This window comes from Oncorhynchus mykiss, chromosome 10 (genome assembly GCF_057628025.1).
Source record: "Oncorhynchus mykiss isolate SJ-2025 chromosome 10, ASM5762802v1, whole genome shotgun sequence".
Taxonomy (NCBI): domain Eukaryota; kingdom Metazoa; phylum Chordata; class Actinopteri; order Salmoniformes; family Salmonidae; genus Oncorhynchus; species Oncorhynchus mykiss.
The window spans coordinates 72413160-72433141 of NC_143031.1; the positions used below are offsets into that span (position 1 = coordinate 72413160).

At 44.8% G+C, this 19982-nt stretch overlaps 1 protein-coding gene across 4 annotated transcripts in view; it reads left to right on the forward strand.

Annotated features, from left to right (window-relative positions):
* Positions 1-16138: 16138 nt before the first annotated feature.
* The window catches only part of LOC110498626 (CXXC-type zinc finger protein 4), a 31265-nt gene continuing 27421 nt past the window's right edge, over positions 16139-19982 (forward strand). Inside the window, exons 1-2 of one of the 4 annotated variants that reach the window (XM_090187826.1) lie at positions 16139-16605; positions 18569-19564. In XM_090187826.1, the coding sequence (XP_090043952.1) occupies positions 18701-19564 (864 nt within the window). In that variant the 5' untranslated portion in view covers positions 16139-16605; positions 18569-18700. The remainder of the gene's footprint in view (positions 16606-18568; positions 19565-19982) is intronic. The other 3 variants (XM_090187823.1, XM_090187827.1, XM_090187825.1) reach the window with 3 other exon arrangements.

The window sequence follows — 19982 nt, forward strand, 5'->3', positions numbered from 1 at the left end:
CCAATGTTCCCAGCTCAGACAGAGACACAATAGAGACCCTCTCTGTGTGAGCGAGAACAATGACTGGGCTAGTGTTGCTCATCACGTTGGTCCGTCTGGAATGTTTGCCGCAACAGCCTGCAACAGAGCTGTTGGTCGGTTACAGCAGATGTCTTATAGCTGGTGTAGCCTGGTGTGTGTGTATTTGTGTCTGTGTCAATATTGGTGTGTGTGTATGTGTGTGTGTGTGTGTGTGTGTGTGTGTGTGTGTGTGTGTGTGTGTGTGTGTGTGTGTGTGTGTGTGTGTGTGTGTGTGTGTGTGTGTGTGTGTGTGTGTGTGTGTGTGTGTGTGTGTGTGTCCGTGTGTGTGTGTGTGTGTGTGTGTGTGTGTGTGTGTGTGTGTGTGTGTGTGTGTGTGTGTGTGTGTGTGTGTGTGTGTGTGTGTGTGTTTGTCCGTGTTGGTGTGTGTCAGTGTCTGTGTGCGAGCATTAGCGGTGTAACAGACCGTAGTTGATCTGCGATCCCCACGGTTCGGCACGCATGTGAACCGCGGATCAATTGCAAAGTTTAATCATAGTGTGAAATGCAGTTCTACTGCCACATTTACTTTTTAAGGTAACAATTCCCTAAATCTGGATGCAGAGTTGCAGTGAAAAGATAAAGACAAACAAATGTCAGCAGTTGTGTGTACTGTTCACGTGAACGGGGCCTGTTGAATCCCAACGAATCAATCCTGGATGCTCACGTAGCAAAAAGCAAAGAAGACTAAAGAGCAGTGACAGACATGGAGCTAGCGGAGGAGCTGAACAACTGGAAAAGCCTCCCGCTTCATTTAAGTCTCTCGTATGGGAGCATGTTGGCTTCCCTGTCAAATATGATGATGGGAGAAGGGTGGTGGACAACAGTATTATGGTGTTTAGGTATGATCATGGAAATACATCGAGCATGGCCACACATTTAAAGCGTCATCACCCTGGTGTGTCAGTGACGGGAGCCAACTCAGTCAAGAGACAACAACTTCTCACCGCGGCATTTAAGCCCTTTGCAGCAGAATCAGACCGGGCTAAAGCCATCACCAAATCTATTGGGATGTTTATCACTGCAGACATGAGGTCGTACTCTGTTGTGGAAAACAAAGGGTTAAAAATATGGTGAAAGTGCTTTAGCCACGCTAGGAAGTCCCCTCGCACACCCACTTCAGTATGGGGTGAAAACAAGGATTCAAGGATTTTACAATCCATGGCCCCAAGTGAGGAAGACAGCACCATCACTAGAGATGTCAAGGCTGCCATTAGAGAGGACCTGAACCCCCAGATACCACCCTAACGGACAGGACTACCTTCATAGATCTACTGCACTGGAACCAAGGTTCAAGTCCCTGTCTCACCTAGACCTTTGCGGGAAAGGACACAGGCAAGCCGTTTGCCAACACCATCAAAGAGGAGGGGGCATCCTACAAGGCAGCAAGGTTGGTGTTCCACTGGAGGGTGATCCACTAACATGGTGGAAAAGCAATGAGTGTAAATACCCTCACATTGCCATGATGACAAGACGCTACCTGGCTGTGCCTGACACTTCAGTTCCTAGTGAGAGGGTGTCCTCCACGGCAGGAGACATAGTGACTGCAAAGAGGTCGACCCTCTCCCCAGACAATGTAGACATCGTCATGTTTTTGAATAATCATTTGAAGTTTCAAGCTCAGGTCTGCTTTGCTTTCTTTTCTTTACTTTTGTTTGATGACGTTGGACACAGGCTATTTGTTCAGAGGAAGAAGGTATCATGCTGCATATTGCACTTTAATTGAACAATTGCGTATTGAATATTTTATTTAAAGATGTTATTTAAACATTGAAAGGTCCTTGCTTTAAGTGTTCTTTACGTAATAAATGGAAGGCAAATTATATTTGTCTCTCTTTTGTTTTGCTGATCCGAGAAATGATCCAATCCGTGACTCGAAACCGTGATCCGAACCGTGAGTTTTGTGATCCGTTGCACCACTAGCGAGTGTGTGTGTGACAGCTGAGGCAGTCTTACCAGATAGCACTGACATGAAATCATCCCGTCACCTGATACAGGCCTGGCCCAGCATGACACACACGACACACGCTCCAAGGCATGTTGTTTTCACCAGTCAACACATCCCCCCCTCCTCCTCCCCCCCTCCGAACGGACTGCTGAACCAACATGGGCCACGGCACTTAACCCTGTCAGGCAGAAGCAAGCAGGGCACAACTGGAAGGTTTCACCCGACCCCCTATTGGAATCATCTTGGAGACTAGAGGATAGATATGAGCTATCAGAGCAGCCTTCTGCTAGCCTTGTTAAACCAGGTGATCTAGTTTAAGGCTAGGATTAATCAGGACAGGAGATAGACATGTACAGCGTTACAGGTACAATCTGGGATTCTGATCATGTCCCGGATTGTAGCTTTAAGTAATTCAGGTCACAGGCCACTTTAGGAGGTGAAGAAGTATGTTGGTTGGTGATTCAGTGTGTGTCGCTACAGGAAGCTGAATGTTGATGTCAAAAGCCCTCTCCAAACCCCAGCGCTGATGGTGGTGTGACCTTGGATGTGACCTTGCTCCTGCTTCCCATGTTGGCTACATGTTGTGAGAAAAGTAGTTGATGATCAATTTCAGGTGTGTGTGCAACGCAGGGGAGAATGGTACATGGTTAGGCATGATTTAGGCACATACACACACTCACTCATGCAACCTCCCCCTTCCACTCATTTATCCTCAAACACACAAATTATAATTTACATACACTACCGGTCAAACGTTTTAGAACACCTACTCATTCAAGGGTTTTTCTTAATTTTAACTATTTTCTACATTGTAGAATAACAGTGAAGACATCAAAACTATGAAATAACACATATGGAATCCTGTAGTAATGTGTTATTGTGTGGGGGTGCTTTGCTGGTGACACTGTCTGTGATTTATTTAGAATTCAAGGCACACTTAACCAGCATGGCTACTACAGCATTCTGCAGTGATACGCTATTCCACCTGGTTTAGTCTTAGTGGGACTATGTTTTTCAACAGGACAATGACCCAACACACCTCCAGACTGTGTAAGGGCTATTTTACCAAGGCCTCCACAATCCCCCGGCCTCAACCAAATTGAGATTGTTTGGGATGAGTCGGGCCACAGAGTGAAGGAAAAGCAGCCAACAAGTGCTCAGCATATGTGGGAACTCCTTCAAGACTGTTGGTAAATCATTCCAGGTGAAGCTGCTTGAGAGAATGCCAAGAGTGTGCAAAGATGTCATCAAGACAAAGGGTGGCTATTTGAAGAATCTCAATTATAAAATATATTTTGATTTATTTAACACTTTTTTGGTTACTACATGATTCCATATATGTTATTTCATAGTTTGATGTCTTCACTATTATTCTACAATGTAGAAAATAGTAAAAATTTATAAAAACCCTTGAATGAGTAGGTGTTCTAAAACTTTTGACTGGTAGTGTAAATGATGATGATTTGTGTTCGCAGACATTCACGATATGGCAATGCCTAATACACTGACTTTAACCACACAACATGAATATGTGACATGAGAAGTCTCAAAATGAACATACGTGTTGATTGTTTACTTCCTGACTCAGTGAATGCATCCGAGAGCTCAAAACACAGAACGAGATTGTGGGCAAAGAGGGAACGTTTTAGCCTAATGTCTTTATGCCGAGGGAGGCAAGGGCATGTGATGTGAACGCTGTCACTGCCTGGCTTAACGAACAAATCACCCATCTAATGTGAGAGAGAGAGAGAGAGAGAGAGAGAGAGAGAGAGAGAGAGAGAGAGAGAGAGAGAGAGAGAGAGAGAGAGAGAGAGAGAGAGAGAGAGAGAGAGAGAGACAGGGGGAGAAAGAGAGACAGGGGGAGAAAGAGAGATCGACCGGGAAGAGAGAGCGAGACCAACCGAGAGAGAGACAGATCTCCAACATAAGGATATTTTATTCAGTGAGACATGGCCTAAGTGATTTCATGTGCAAATGTGATGGGCCTGGACCTGCCACCCTCCCCTGGGGTCTAGCAGAAACCCGTCTCATTAGAAGCTCTAATTGGCAGAGTCCTGAGAAAGGCAAAGCACTGAATGGGGCCATTAAACCCACCATCAAAGAGGTGTGGCTCTCATCCATAATTTTTTTCTCTCCTTCATTTCTTTTTTGTTTTGTTTAATGCTCAACAAAATGTACCTGGGGTTCGTATTAAGAAGGGGGAAATTCTATGAAATATGGTGTAACGCTCAAATATGACATGTGTTGTAAAGTGTTGACAGTTATTATTTTAGGACGTACATTTTAGTAGCCACATGTCTGAGTTCGGTCTTTGCTGAGTCATGTGTTACTGGGTTTGTGGTAACAGATAGGTCCCAATTAAAATTTGAATTGCATTTGTTGCTAATAACAGCAGGTGCGTTGGATTGACTTGGAACAAATTTCCATTTCTAATGGCAACATTTCTACTTTTGCCAAATGTCCACCTGAAGTGAGTTTGTGTTTATACTGTGTGAAACAATATGTCCTCTGCATGAAATGAATTACTGTGGGAAGTTCATTACAATGAACTTGAATGCTTCAGCTCAGTGTTTGAGATCAACATGCTGTATGTAGTAACACTGGTATTACACTAGTAACAACATGCTGTATGTAGTAACACTGGTATTACACTAGTAACAACATGCTGTATGTAGTAACACTGGTATTACACTAGTAACAACATGCTGTATGTACTAACACTGGTATTACACTAGTAACAACATGCTGTATGTAGTAACACTGGTATTACACTAGTAACAACATGCTGTATGTAGTAACACTGGTATTACACTAGTAACAACATGCTGTATGTACTAACACTGTTATTACACTAGTAACAACATGCTGTATGTACTAACACTGGTATTACACTAGTAACAACATGCTGTATGTAGTAACACTGGTATTACACTAGTAACAACATGCTGTATGTACTAACACTGGTATTACACTAGTAACAACATGCTGTATGTAGTAACACTGGTATTACACTAGTAACAACATGCTGCATTGTATGAGTCAATTGCATTTCCAATTGCTTGGGAATAGAGTTGAGTGCTTTTTGCAGTTACACAAGGAATAGGAACTGCTCCCGAATCCTGTTGTGTAGGAATTAGTAATGTGTCAACACGCCACCAGAGGGCAATGTGTCCAATGTATTCAACCTGATGTCACGTACCGAGAGGTTTTTCAGGGTCGTCCATGAAACTCAACCACGCAGGAAAAATGTGTGCGTGTGTGTTCCTTAATAGCGTATTACATCTCCATTACAGTGTTCAAATCCAATATCCAGCCTCATATCCACCGTCATCTAATAGTCTGTTCCTGTAGTTTCATAAGCAGCCCAGAACCACTAATACACGACCACCAGGACCTTCTCTCCATGTCCAAAGGAGAGTATAATGACAGGGTGTCCTAATGTCTTATACTGTATCTCTAGGACCTTCTCTCCGTGTCCAAAGGAGAGTATAATGACAGGGTGTCCTAATGTCTTATACTGTATCTCTAGGACCTTCTCTCCGTGTCCAAAGGAGAGTATAATGACAGGGTGTCCTAATGTCTTATACTGTATCTCTAGGACCTTCTCTCCATGTCCAAAGGAGAGTATAATGACAGGGTGTCCTAATGTCTTATACTGTATCTCTAGGACCTTCTCTCCATGTCCAAAGGAGAGTATAATGACAGGGTGTCCTAATGTCTTATACTGTATCTCTAGGACCTTCTCTCCATGTCCAAAGGAGAGTATAATGACAGGGTGTCCTAATGTCTTATACTGTATCTCTAGGACCTTCTCTCCATGTCCAAAGGAGAGTATAATGACAGGGTGTCCTAATGTCTTATACTGTATCTCTAGGACCTTCTCTCCGTGTCCAAAGGAGAGTATAACGACAGGGTGTCCTAATGTCTTATACTGTATCTCTAGTACCTTCTCTCCGTGTCCAAAGGAGAGTATAACGACAGGGTGTCCTAATGTCTTATACTGTATCTCTAGGACCTTCTCTCCATGTCCAAAGGAGAGTATAATGACAGGGTGTCCTAATGTCTTATACTGTATCTCTAGGACCTTCTCTCCATGTCCAAAGGAGAGTATAATGGTTTAACTATTCACTTCTTCATTTCAACATTGAAGAAGTTTAGCATCCATTTACCCTCACATAGAGGGGAGAGCTTACCTCCTCGTCTCGCTCTCTCTATCTACACTGAACAGAAATATAAACAACATGTAAAGTGTTGGTCCCATGTTTCATGAGATGATATAAAATATCGCTGAAATGTTCCATATGCACAAAAAAAGCGTATTTCTCTCAAGTGATGTGCACAAATTATATGTTTAAATCCCTGTTAGTGAGCATGACTCCCTTGCCAAGACAACTCATCCACCTGACATGTGTGGTATATCAAGAAGCTGACTAAACAGCATGATCATGACAAAGGTGCACCTTGTGCTGGGAAAAATACGATAAAAGGCGATTCTAAAATGTGCAGTTTTGTCCCACAACACAATGCCACAGATGTCTCAAGTTTTGAGGGAGCGTGCAATTGTCATGCTGACTGCATGAATGTCCATGAGAGCTATTGCCAGAGAATTGAATTTTAATTTCTCTACCATAAGCTGTTTTAGAGAATTTGTCAGTACGTCCAACCGGCCTCACAACCACAGACCACATGTAACCACACCCCCAGGACCTCCACATCCGGCTTCTTCACCTGCGGGATCATCTGAGACCAGTCACTCGGACAGCTGATGAAACTGTGGGTTTGCACAACCAAATCATTTCTGCACAAAACAAACTGTCAGAAACGTCTCAGGGAAGCTCATCTGCGTTTCTGTCGTCCTCACCAGGGTCTTCACCTGACTGCAGTTCGGCGTTGTAACCGACTTCAGTTGGCAAATGTTCACCTTCGTTGGCCACTGGCACGCTGTGTGCTCTTCACGGATGAATCCCGGTTTCAACTGTACCTGACAGATGTCAGACAGTGTGTATGGTATCGTGTGGGCAAGCGGTTTTCTGATGTCAACGTTGTGAACAGTGCCCAATGGTTGCGGTGGGGTTGTGGTATGGACAAGCTTAAGCTATGGACAATGAACATAATTGCATCTCATTGATGGTCATTTGAAAACACAGAGATACTGTGACGAGATCCAGAGGCCCATTGTAGTGCCATACATCCGCTGCCATCACCTCATGTTTCAGCATGATAATGCATGGCCCCATGTCGCAAGGATCTGTACACAAAACTGAAAATGGCCCTGTTCTTCCATGGCCTGCATACTCACCCATTGAGCATGTTTGGGATGCTCTTGATCGACGAGTACGACAGTGTATTCCAGTTCCCTCCAAAATATCCAGCAACTTCGCACAGCCGCTGAAGAGGAGTGGGATAACATTCCACGGGCCACAATCAACAGCCTGATCAACTCTATGTGAAGGAGATGTGTCGTGCTGCATGAGTTAAATGGTGGTCACACCTGATACTGACTGGTTTGCTGATCCACGCCCCTACCTTTTCTTAAAGGTATTTGTGACCAACAAACGCATATCTGTATTCCCAGTCATCTGAAATCCGTAGATTAGGTCCTCATTTTTTTATTTCAATTGACTGATTTCCTTACATGAACTGTAACTCAGAAAAACCTTTCAAATTGTTGTGTGTTTCTTTTATATTCTTGTTCAGTATATTTCTCTCTCTGTTTCCCTTCCCCCCTTCTCCCCCCCCCCCCCCTCTCTCCCCCTATCCTATCCCTCCTGTAGGATCATGGGAATTGTGTGCTCTGCCCGCGGCGCTCCGGTAGGAGGCGTGTGGTAATGATCTGCTCCTCGCTTGCCAGCATCGCCCCTCACAATTAATTCCCGCTTCTCCTCGCACCTCTCTCGGCGCTCTCCAAAGAGGGGAAAGGGAGGCCCTCTCATTAGAGAACTGTGACATGCGGCAGTGTGCGTGAGCAGCAAGCAAGTCTCTCCTCCATTTTGCCCATGTTTGTTTTATGGGCTGCCGACATGTCTGCTTCAGAGATGCTTCATCCATCCATGATTTTTAGGGGAGAACTGTGTGTGCATGTGTGTATGTACTATGACAGGGTGGTGTGTGTGTGTGTGTGTGTGTGTGTGTGTGTGTGCGTGTGTGTGTGTGTGTGTGTGTGTGTGTGTGTGTGTGTGTGTGTGTGTGTGTGTGTGTGTGTGTGTGTGTGTGTGTGTGTGTGTGTGTGTGTGTGTGTGTGTGTGTATCATCAACTCTCCTCAATGCAGATGGACTGACTGACACCTCAGAGCCAGAGGTGCAGTTTCCACCCAGCTGGCCTAGTTGAGATGTTTCTACTTAGCTTGTGTTTTTGAACTTTTTGATGCGTGGAGATGATTACTTATTCAATGTTGATAGCTAGCTACCTGTTTGATGTTGTTCTTTACTGCTAGCCCCAGGCCAAAACCCCCAATACACACACCCACACACACACTGGTGTTTTTACAATTAGACTAGGCTTCTACACTTTTGCTACAAACTCCATCCAACAATTAGTGCAAAAAAAAATGATAAGAAATTGTTCTCTTTTAAATAATTTTGACGCTGTCCTCTCTAGTTCTACATGGGATTCTCCATCAACCACAAACCACGAGGAAATGATGTTTGGCTGTGCTCTGGTGTGTAGGCCTACCTGCATTCTCTTCCTAAGTAAAAAATGGGACAATATCACAAAGTCTCCAACCTCAAACTCCCAGATGCATCTGAATCCAAATAAAACGGAAGCTGACAACGTGCAGAGATACACTGCATCTCAGAGAACACTGCTGCTCAGACATGCTATGGAGGTTACAGCGGTGGCAGTAAACTGCGTCTCACGAAGTCCACTCGTTGTAGGAGCGGTGCTTTTAGACTGTTTTCCTCTATTACATCGATTTTCTTTTCTCTCACCATTGTGCTCGGTACCGATTTATACTGAGTCTGCCATTGTCGACTTTGTCTGGCCGAGTCTTCAATACCGGGATCCAGTCAGATAAATAGAAGCTAGTTATGGTTGAACGTTCTGACAGAGAGGAATCAAAAGTTGTGTTCATGTTGCTTGATGTAAGATGATGATTCATTGTATTTGTGTGTGTGTGTGTGTGTGTGTGTGTTTGGGCGTGCAGGTATGCACGTGTCTGTGAAAGTGTGTTCGTGTGCTACATTTTTCAACTGATCCAGAATGTTTGTGGCTCAGCTCCTGCAGCCCGTAGAGCACTCATGACGTTTTATGTGTACATTTCCAACCTTCTCTTTGAACCTCTTCCTGATCTAGCTGGCAGGCTTTTTATGATGATCTGTTTTCTCCATTTTATGGAGGACACCGTTGACCCGCCGTCTAGTGGGGGACAGCATGATGGAATATTGCTAGCCTGTCTATGACATAAAAGGAGGCACAGACACAGATGTACGTCAAATGTGTTGACAGTACTGTCTTTTTACCTAAGATCAGGTTCAAAACATTGCCAGGTTTTGGACAGAATGATATGACCTGCTCTTTTCAATGAACATTTATTTCCCTTTACAGATAGGCCAGTGTTTAGGTAGTGCCTTTCCTGTCTTAAACTACCTATAGCAGACCTTCAGGTTAAATCATCAGATATTACACTACACCACAGCCTCTCCATCACTCCACATCTCTGACAGAGCACAGAAAGACGGTTCTGTACGGATGTGAAACATAACATAGTGGTGGATAGTCAGAAAATACCTTCTAAGAGCAAAAGCACTGTGTGTAAAGACTTCCTGCGAGCAGAAGGTGTGTAAAATATACACGTTTGAAGCTTTGTCCTCCTGAGCCACATTCTGAGTGTGACTGGTTGGCTTAGCATCGCGTCTCCAATGTCTTTGTATTTGCCAAGGCTGCTTTCTCACCTGCTTCCTCAGATGAGCACGACGCCTCAGTGTTTGCTGATATTGGCACGGAGGCAAAGCGAGAGCACTCTCCCATTTTCCTGTGGTGTGTTCACTAGGAACCAAACAGAACCAAATGGAATGAAACGGGGAGGGACCTAGATGAATTTGTCAAATAGAAACTCTCATTTCCATTGCAAAATGTTTCTGACTAATGATTACGCTCCTGTTCTATTGCAAACGGGGACACTTTGGCCGTTACACGTGGCAGTCACTTATTTAATGGTCCGTGCTAGCTAGGATCCTTGGGAGGTCCCTACCACATTGAAGATGAAATGTAAAATGGTACGGTAAGGATTATGTTTAGGGTAAGGGTTTAGGGTAAGGAGGTCCCAAGGAACCCAGATAGCACTGATCCTTGTTTAATGAAGTCAGACGTTGTTGTTTGAGAGAGCGTCTTGGTTTGAGGTGGATGTCTATACAACGCCAAATGCCAACAGCTGGCACTTGTAAGAAAATGATTAGGTAAAATGATAACTCAACTCCAAGAATGATGACATTTTAATACACTGATGTTAGTAAAGGAGACAGGTAAACTGTTGCGTAATACTAGTTTAGTGATAATTACGACATCTCTTGTGAATGTTAAATCATGGTCAGGTTGTATACTGGTTGTAAAAGGATGTTTTTAGATTCATATTTCACTGATTGTATGACCAGATAACAACTAAAATATGACTTTCAACGATGGCTTTATGACATCATCAAGAAATAGGAAGTCTTCACCTGGTTGTAATATGGTTCACGTCTTTACAATCCCAAACCAGCTTTGAACCCGATGATGACGTCATTATGACGTCTCATGCCAAATTCTGCCCGCTGTGTAATGTGCCGTGTAGTTTCCAAACTTGGCATTGGTCTGGACTCTCTCACCCTTCTTCATACAAACACATCCAACCCTTTCTACCACAATAAGCTTCCTGTTTGTTATCTTTGGTCAGGTTAATCACCTTCTGGCGTCTAAGGAAGCTCTTCGTTGTTGCATTGTCCTATTGTTTACATCTGTGTGGCTGGTCATGTTTTGTTCTTTGTTTACACACTAGCCCTCCAACAACGTACTTTCCAACCACTGGCTGCCTTGAGGTTAGATGGAGTCATCGTTTCCATGCAGACTACAGCTGTGTCTCAATACACAAGGATGTTGTCTTTTGAGGCTGTTAACATAGCCCTTTTAAAGTGCCATTTCCAAGGTATCTTAACATGCTGCTTATGGATTGAGACACAGCCTACGTGCCAGGAGTCATAGTTGGTCAGGTCACAGTGTCACTGTCAGCAAAGCTGCATGTTAGATAATTAAGGGTGCTGTACACACTCCAATTAAGCTGGGAAATGGTAGAGCGGTGTGTGTGTGTGTGTGTGTGTGCACTCACTTGTGCTTGTGCGTCCCAGTATATCAGAGAAAGATAGCCAGGGTGAATACAGGTGATCTGCATCATGTTGCCACAGATGGAGGGATAATGTGCGTGAGGTGAGACAGCACCATATATTACCTCAGAGGGGAGGGGGAAATGAGGCAGGTTTCTAAATAAACACCAGCCAAGGTCGCTGGCGTGCTGAGGAGGCGCATCACTGTCGACGCCACTGCCGTGCAGTAATCTCCTCACACTGTTTGTTCCCTTCCCTGCCTGCAGTCAATCACTCTCTCTCTCTCTCTCTCTCACATTCTCTCTTTCTCTCTCACATTCTCTCTTTCTCTCTCACATTCTCTCTTTCTCTCTCTCTCTATCACACTCTCTCTTTTTACTCTATACTTTCTCTGTCTCATCCCTCTTTCTCTCTCTCCCATCTCTTTCTTTTTCCCTTTTCTATCTCTCCCCCTTTCTCTCTCGCTCTACCTCTCTCTCCTCATGCTCTAGGGGGCTCAGGGGGATGCTAGTCTCCATAACAGGCAAACTGGATGAGCTCATCAGATGCACCTCCAGGATGAATAGCACTATAACGTTACTCCTCCTCCCCCTTTCCATCTCTTTTTTTCATCATTCCATTGAGAAACAGCTCCAATGATAAGACTGTGCCATTCTATTTTTATAGAATTCATTAACCAATATTAGGAATAATTTCACATGTATTGTTTAACCTGGAGTGTAATTTATGCCCATACTTTGATGATTTTGTTGAATTGCCATTTATATACTCAGTAATTTAATTCATTTAAAGGGGCCCTGACAACAGATATGAGGACTTGGAGAACAAGAAAGATTATGCTCTTTCTCTCTCTCTCACAGACACACACACACACACACACTCCCAGCCCGCATTGCCAATCCTCCCATGTCCAACCTCCACACGCCCAAGCCGCCTGGCCCAGCCGCCCGTGTCTCACATACCATGACCTTACTCCTCCTGGATCCCATTTCCATCGACTAAACGCTGGCTACACTTAAATCTGGCATCGTCATTATTAATTACTCCTTGGAGTTCACTTAAAATCCAGAGGAGGAGGAGGGTGTGTGCGGTGGTGGTGGTGGGGGGGATTCTGGGGCACACGGCCAGGAACAAAGGCCTGCCACGTGGAGCCCATTCCTCCCACAACTATCCTAGAGACACAGCCGCCCCAGTCGAGACCCTGCTTCCTAATGCCCTGTGTGGCTTAGCGAGACAGAGGTTAGGACCACCTAGGCAGATTTCCCCAGGGGGGTGTGGACGCTGGTAAGATGAAATGATTTTCAGTCGGTGCTGGTTAGGCTACGTAGACACAGATGTGATGTGTAAATGTGCAGCGGCTGATACTGATGGTTTACATGTAATAGAAGGGTTAACCAAGAAACTCTCCCAAAGGACTAAGGGCTCTATTCAACCCGTAGCACTGAAGATACGCTTTATAGTGCGATTGACAGTTAAATGGCAACGTTCCTGCGGTCGCGGAGACTCAATTCGCTCACGGTAAACGCTGCATATGTCGGCTCAATCGGAAATGACCTTTTAATTTGACCTCTTATCTTCCGCGATACTTCGGCAATATGGATTGAATCCAGCCCTAATTAGAGGCAGAAATAAGAGCATACGAGTAATGTTGAGTTATAGCTAACCACCACATGGTTCCCTGTATCCAACGACAAGGACAGCTGTTGTTTCTATTAGTAATTGTTCATGAGGGGGATCTCTGCGTAATGTAAGCTCATAGTAGGATGCATGACTTGGCAATATTAATGTATGCATCATCTAAAGACTATTTTGAGAATAGGTTGCATGGTTTTCTGTATAGGCTAAAGGCAACGGCTACACTGCCATCAATACAATGTTGTCGGTATACTGTAGTTACAGCATTAGCCTACTACACAAATATAATCAACTTTCTACATATAACTACAGAGGTAGGCTGTGTTGAATGAAATGCCAATTTGGCTTGTTCCTTACACTGGCGAGTGCCAACACTATAAATTAAAATGATGGCAAACCATTAGAACCCGTCTCCTTTTATAGAATAGGCCACACTGGCATCCCACTGGCTCAGGCAGACAACTTATTCAGGAGTGCGGATCTAGGATCAGATCCACCCGGTGGATACAATCGTATTCATTATGATCTAAAAGGGAAAACTGATCTTAGATCAGCATTCCTCCTCTGAGACATTTCATGAATTAACCGTTTTTAGGTATGACCGTATATTTTTTATTTGTTTTAACCTTTATTTAACTAGGCAAGTCAGTTAAGAACAAATTCAGATTTACAAGGATGGCCTACACCGGACAAACCCGGATGACGCTGGGACAATTGTGCGCCGCCCTATGGGACTCCCAATCATAGCCGGTAGTGATACAGCCTGGAATCGAACCAGGGTGTCTGTAGTGACACCTCAAGCACTGAGATGCAGTGCCTTAGACCGCTGCGCCACTCGGGAGCCCCAATATGGACACCTGCTCATTGAACATCTCATTCCAAAATCATGGGCATTTATATGGAGTTGGTTGCCCCTTTGCTATAACAGCCTCCACTCTTCTGGGAAGGCTTTCTAGATGTTGGAACATTGCTGCGGCAACTTGCTTCCATTCAGCCACAAGATCATTAGCGAGGTCAGGCACTGATGTTGGGCAATTAGGCTTGGCTCGCAGTCAGCATTACAATTCATCCCAAAGGTGTTTGATGGTATTTGAGGTCAGGGCTCTGCAGGCTAGTCAAGTTCTTCCACACCAATCTCGACAAACCATTTCTGTATGGACCTCGCTTTGTGCAAGGGGACATTGTCATGCTGAAACAGGAAAGAGCCTTCCCCAAACTCTTGCCACAAAGTTGGAAGCACATAATCGTCTAGAATGCCATTGTATGCTTTGGCTTTAAGATTTTCCTTCAATGGTTTGGCCTTAGCCAAACCATGAAAAACAGCCGAGACCATTATTCCTCCTCCACCAAACTTTACAGTTGGCACTATGCATTAGGGCAGGTGGCGTTCAACTGGCATCCGCCAAACCCAGATCCAATGGTGGCGAGCTTTACACCACTCCAGTTGACGCTTGGCATGGCGCATGGTGATCTTAGGCTTGCGTGTGGCTGCTCAGCCATGGAAACCCACCTCATGGAGCTCCCGATGAACAGTTATTGTGCTGATGTTGCTTCCAGAGGCCTAATGGAACTCGGTGTTGATTGTTGCAACCGAGGACAGATGATATTTATGAGCTATGCACTTCAGCACTTGGCGGTCCCGTTCTCTGAGCTTGTGTGGCCTACCACTTTGCGGCTGAGCAGTTGACACGCTTAGATGTTTCCACTTCACAATAATAGCACTTACAGTTGACCGGGCAGCTCTAGCAGGGCCGAAATGTGAAGAACTGGTGTGGCTGAAATAGCTGAATCCACTAATTTGAAGGGGTGTCCACAAACATTTGTATATATAGTGTATAACTGTGAAGGGTAGTCCTTCACAATGGAATAAATTTACATTTTTAGAGTATTTAAACTTGGTTTTACTTTTTAAACTATAGATTTATGAAGCATATGTGTATACAATTATTTAAGTTACCCATTCAATCATTCGCCATAATCAGTGCTTATTATTGCCACAATCTCTGGGAACTCCGGGAAAAAAAATTGCTCTGACTGGGGAAAATCGATTTGAATTGTCATCCAACTCGGAATTCCAGCACCGGAACTCGAGCCTCTTTTTAGAGCTCCGACTTTCCGACCTGAAGATCACTGACGTCATTATTTGACCTCGTATTTTTCGAGTTCCCAGTTGTTGTGAATGTGGCAGATAGCTCCAGACTTTCTGTTAATTGCTCCGCTCATTGTCTTGGCTGATTTGTGGGAGTGGCTAATTGCCGCACAGGTGCCTGTCATTTGTAATCAGGGGTGTGTGTTGCTGTCTGTTTGGGAGAGCCATTGTTTTAGCCGCAAGCAATTTTTACTTTAAAGTTTACCGCTTTAAAATAGCTACTTATTGAAGTTTATTTTCAAGACATTTTAAAGTTGACAAGTGATCTGACAGCTTTGTCACTAATTATAACTAAAGGTAGATTTCGGTCAAATTGGGATGAACTTATATTTGGGCAAATAGCCCAGATCTATTGAAATCGCATTGTGTTGGCACTTTTCATGCATAGTCTATTCATGAAATTAATTATCTTGAGTTTGAGGGATGTTTAATAATTTCAGGCTAGCCTACACCACCAACTGCACATCTATAGGCCTAATTTGTGTTGGTTGAATGATTGGCTCGGTAATTGATTGGCGCCATAATTTCATTATTCATTACATTACCATATTTCACGTGCATTAGCGAGAAATTATATTCCATAATATTGTGAATGGAGTGCACCTCACATGGGCACATAGAATAAATGTGCCGTGCATCCATGTGTTTCTACACGGGAGCCATGCATTTGTGGCCATCGGGAAGGATTTATAGCCTAATCGTGATGAATCCCCGTGGTGGCACGCGCAGGTCTTCGTAATTATGGCAGTCGTTCTAACCGAGAGGGGAGAGAGAAAAAAAACACCCTGATAGGAGGCATTTTATCTTCATCACTGGACCGCTCAATTCCAATTAATTTGACAAGATTTCCCTCACGCGAAGCGCAAATCCCTATTAAAAGACGCATACTGTAAATGACAACCCTCTAAACGCTTCGCGTGTCCGAATGAAATGGAAGAGGAGAGAAAGGGAACGACAAAAGGTTAAGACGCAGCTTCCCGGAGTTATTTCCCGGCAGAGCGCCCTAAGCCACAGTCATTGGCCCTAAGCCAGCCCCCTCCCGAGTGCTCCTAGTGTTTCTATAGTAATTTCTAACCAATGATCAGTAGGTGTCCACATCCTAGCTTCCTCACCTCAGCACCAATCAGCCACACACAGCGACAGGAGACAGCACGGAGCTAACACTAGGCAGCCACACACAAAACACCTCGGACCAAGCAGAGGAAACACCTACAACGCACCGTTATTTCCCCCCTACAGCGCCGTGGTTTTATAATAATAAACCGTTTTTTTTTCTTCTAAAAAGCTCGATAAGCTATCGCTTTAAGTTTGCTATTTTTTGTACTTTTTTTCTCAAGCCAGGAAAATAAGTCTGTAAACATGCTCCTTTTGTTTTGAGCGCTCTTTTTCAGTGTGGCTGTGCTCTTCCCACATCCTCGCGTTATTTTTTATCTCAATCGCGCCTTGCGGTAATGTGCCGCTCTGTGTTGGCAGCAGACTGCTAGGCGTCTGGAATCTCTTCTCGCCAGGAACCTGGTAGGTAGGTGATGCTCTTCCATTTTACCCAGTACAGGCAGCGTCATATGATATTTTGCATGCTTTTCTGAGACTGCTGCCCCCCCTCCCCCGATTTACGTCGGCTAAAGCTGGCGGTAAAGTGATCCAGGCGCTGTCGGATTGATTGTAACGGTTTATTTGTACTGTCCAGAGCCTTCCATGGATTGTTTCTACATGACCTTTGGTCTCCGAGTGTCTCCGACAGACCAGACTAGCGATAATTAATGGAAGCCACAGCAGTCACACAAGGGCTCGTCAGTCGTCATCGGACGTACACTACTGTGGTCCTCTCTCTGTCTCCCTCTCTCGCCCTCCCTCTCTTTCTCTAAGTATCGAACATTTCTGTCTTTCCAAAGTTTGTTTACAGGCGGAGAATCGATAGCCGTGACTTGATTGCCTTTGGGCAGCCTATTTTGCTCCTGGGGTGAATTGATTAAGTAATAATGACTGCGAGCCGGGCCGATCATTGAGGCATGGACGGTTTTGTTTACTGGTGGCGGTGGGGTGCTTTTGGGATGGCACACCATGGCATGTTTTTTGTTTCCACCTACTATTTATCTTATCTATCTATCTATATCTATATTATCCATTTGTATGGATATTTGCTTCATATGATCAGGTAGGCTGTCATTGTGTTCAAACCGTTACTATTACATTTGTTTAATATTGTGATTTTAGAAAAATGATCTATTTTAGCTTTGTCCTCAAGTTGAATATTAATGAAACAGAAACGGTTAATCCATTATTTGGCATGGATTTCATCATTCAGGAATTTCATTTTGTGGTAGAGGAGATGTATGCACAATTACTGATTGCTGGGCAGTTGTATACATGTTCTCTCTCTGTGCTTCCACTGTTCCTGTGTGGATATTTATCATTCATTTTGGGAGCTAGCTGTTGGGTTGTACCATGGAAGACACTCAAAATGCTTCAGTGTTTACCCGCAATGGATTGGCTTTGGCAATTAAACAAAGAATGAAAGAGCCTGCAAAAGTTAATGGAGGGAGGGGGAAAGAGAGAAGTGTCTAATGGGGCTTTTATCAGTGGAAACCAATTCCAGACAGACTGGGGGAGAGAGAGAGGGAGGGAGGGAGCGAAGAGAGGAAATGGACTCTCCCCCCTAAGGCACTTGACACTACGGTTGTCTGTGGAGGTCTGTCTGTGGCTTCACGGGTTGGATTGAAATTCACCAGTGGTGGTCTCTCTCCGCTGTCATTGTAATAGAACCCGGGACCCATGAATGAATAGCAGGTGCTATTAAGAGGCCGAACGGGAGTGGGTTTACATGGGAGAGACCTTATGGCTTTAGAAGAGCATCAGTGATGGTGAAGATAATGTAAAATGTTGTCCCTCGTGAGGTGTTCAATGTGCACAGTGTTTTGGAGACTGTAGAGCATCAGGATAATGTCAGGGATTTTGTGTTGACGTTCCAGAGTAGTTAGTTTCAGTGAGCATGGATGATGCTTTTTGGTTGATTATTGTGCTTATATTGTTAAAGTGACTGGTGTCGTTTATATCCCATCCATATGTATTTGTTTATCCTCTGCCAGAATATACCATAAATACATAATTGATAAGACTTATTTCAATATATCCAGGAATCCTTTGACAACCGTATTAAGAAAAATCTCTTGATATTCTCTCTGACACGAAACTAGTGCTGTCTTCTCCAGCATGCTAATTCCTGTATCCCGTTATGACATGTTGGTGTGTCACAGCTATTATATTATTGTCACCAGATAAGGATCTGCTCGCAATAGTTTGAGATTGGTTTCATTATTAAAATAGTCCGAAAAAAGAAAATGAAGGACATGCCAGCTGATTCGTCAAACGTCTTTTATCAGCTTTTTATCTCATGGATAAACTTGGAGAGAAAATGGAAATTGATTAGGCTGAGGATGTTGTTTTCCTGTTGTGTCTGTAATTGTTTGTTCTTTGTGTTCTAGTGCTGGAGGAGACAGAAGCAGGATGGTAACATATTGTTGGTGGTAACCAGCAGCTTCTAGTTTGACGAAGGCCACCGTTGACGGCGACCCCGGACTCTTCCCCAGTGAACCCTGCTCAACCGCCCCCCAGCCATGTCTAATATAAACAATGCTCTCTGCATTGAGAACGGACAGAACGCAGACGTGTCTCTCTTACAAAAGGATAACCTTCAGAACCTGCAGAACCTGCAGAACTTGCAGAACCTCCAGGATGGTGGATTAAGCCAACTTTTGGATTATAACGCCGAGATGGAACGGTACCGCTCTTTCGCAAACTTTTACAAAACCAACGGCGCGTTCGGCCAGACGGCCAAGATCGCCCGCATCACGACCCCCATTTTCCCCAGTGCCCGGATAGGCATGTCCCCGTGGAACTGCGATAACGCCATGCTCTGGGGGAGGAAATCGGCGACAATAAACCCTAATAGGACCAGCATGCACAGGAATGACTCCCAGAGGCCGGGGAAGCATGGCGTGCCGCCAGAAACGCTACAGCAAATGGCAAATAATAATTTCCTCTCTACCTTATCCCCCGAACACTGCAGACCTTTAGCGGGAGAATGCATGAACAAGCTGAAATGCGGCGCCGGCGAAGCAGAGATAATGAATCTCCAGGAACGTGTCGGAACTTTTTCCGCCATTCCGGCTTTAGGGGGCATCTCATTACCTCCCGGGGTCATCGTCATGACAGCCCTTCACTCCCCCGCAGCCTCGGCAGCCGTTACAGACAGTGCGTTTCAAATTGCCAATCTGGCAGACTGCCCACAGAATAATTCCTCGGCGTCCGGCGGGAACCCGGCGAAGAAGAAAAGGAAGCGGTGCGGGGTGTGTGCGCCCTGCCGGCGGCTAATCAACTGCGGCGTGTGCAGCAGTTGTCGGAACCGTAAGACGGGCCACCAGATCTGCAAGTTCAGGAAATGTGAGGAGCTGAAAAAGAAACCCGGCTCGTCGCTGGAGGTGAGAAAATAGAACCAGGAAACCAGGGGGGGGGGGGGCATTCACTCCCTCCCCCTTTTCCTTTCTTTTGTTATTATCCTTCTCTCCCCTCCTTCACCATCCTCCCTCCCTCCCCGCACTCCAAAGTATTAACCTTTTCATCCAGTCACGTTTTCTAAGCCCTTGAAAATAGTTTCCATGCCCACCCATGCCTGAACATCCCCCCGGCTTCTCCAATCTGCCTACCCGCCTAGCCTAATTGGCAGTAATTAGGGGTGTTTGTGCGGAGCGCAAGCTGAGCTTGGCTCAGACACCCCGTAATTGCTGCCAGTCAGGCTGGGGCTGGAACGCATCCGAACAACCCCGGGCTTGGCTCGGCTCCAAGCCAGAGCTGGGAAATGGTTTTCAGCAGAGAGAGCGAGAGAGGGGGTGAGAGAGT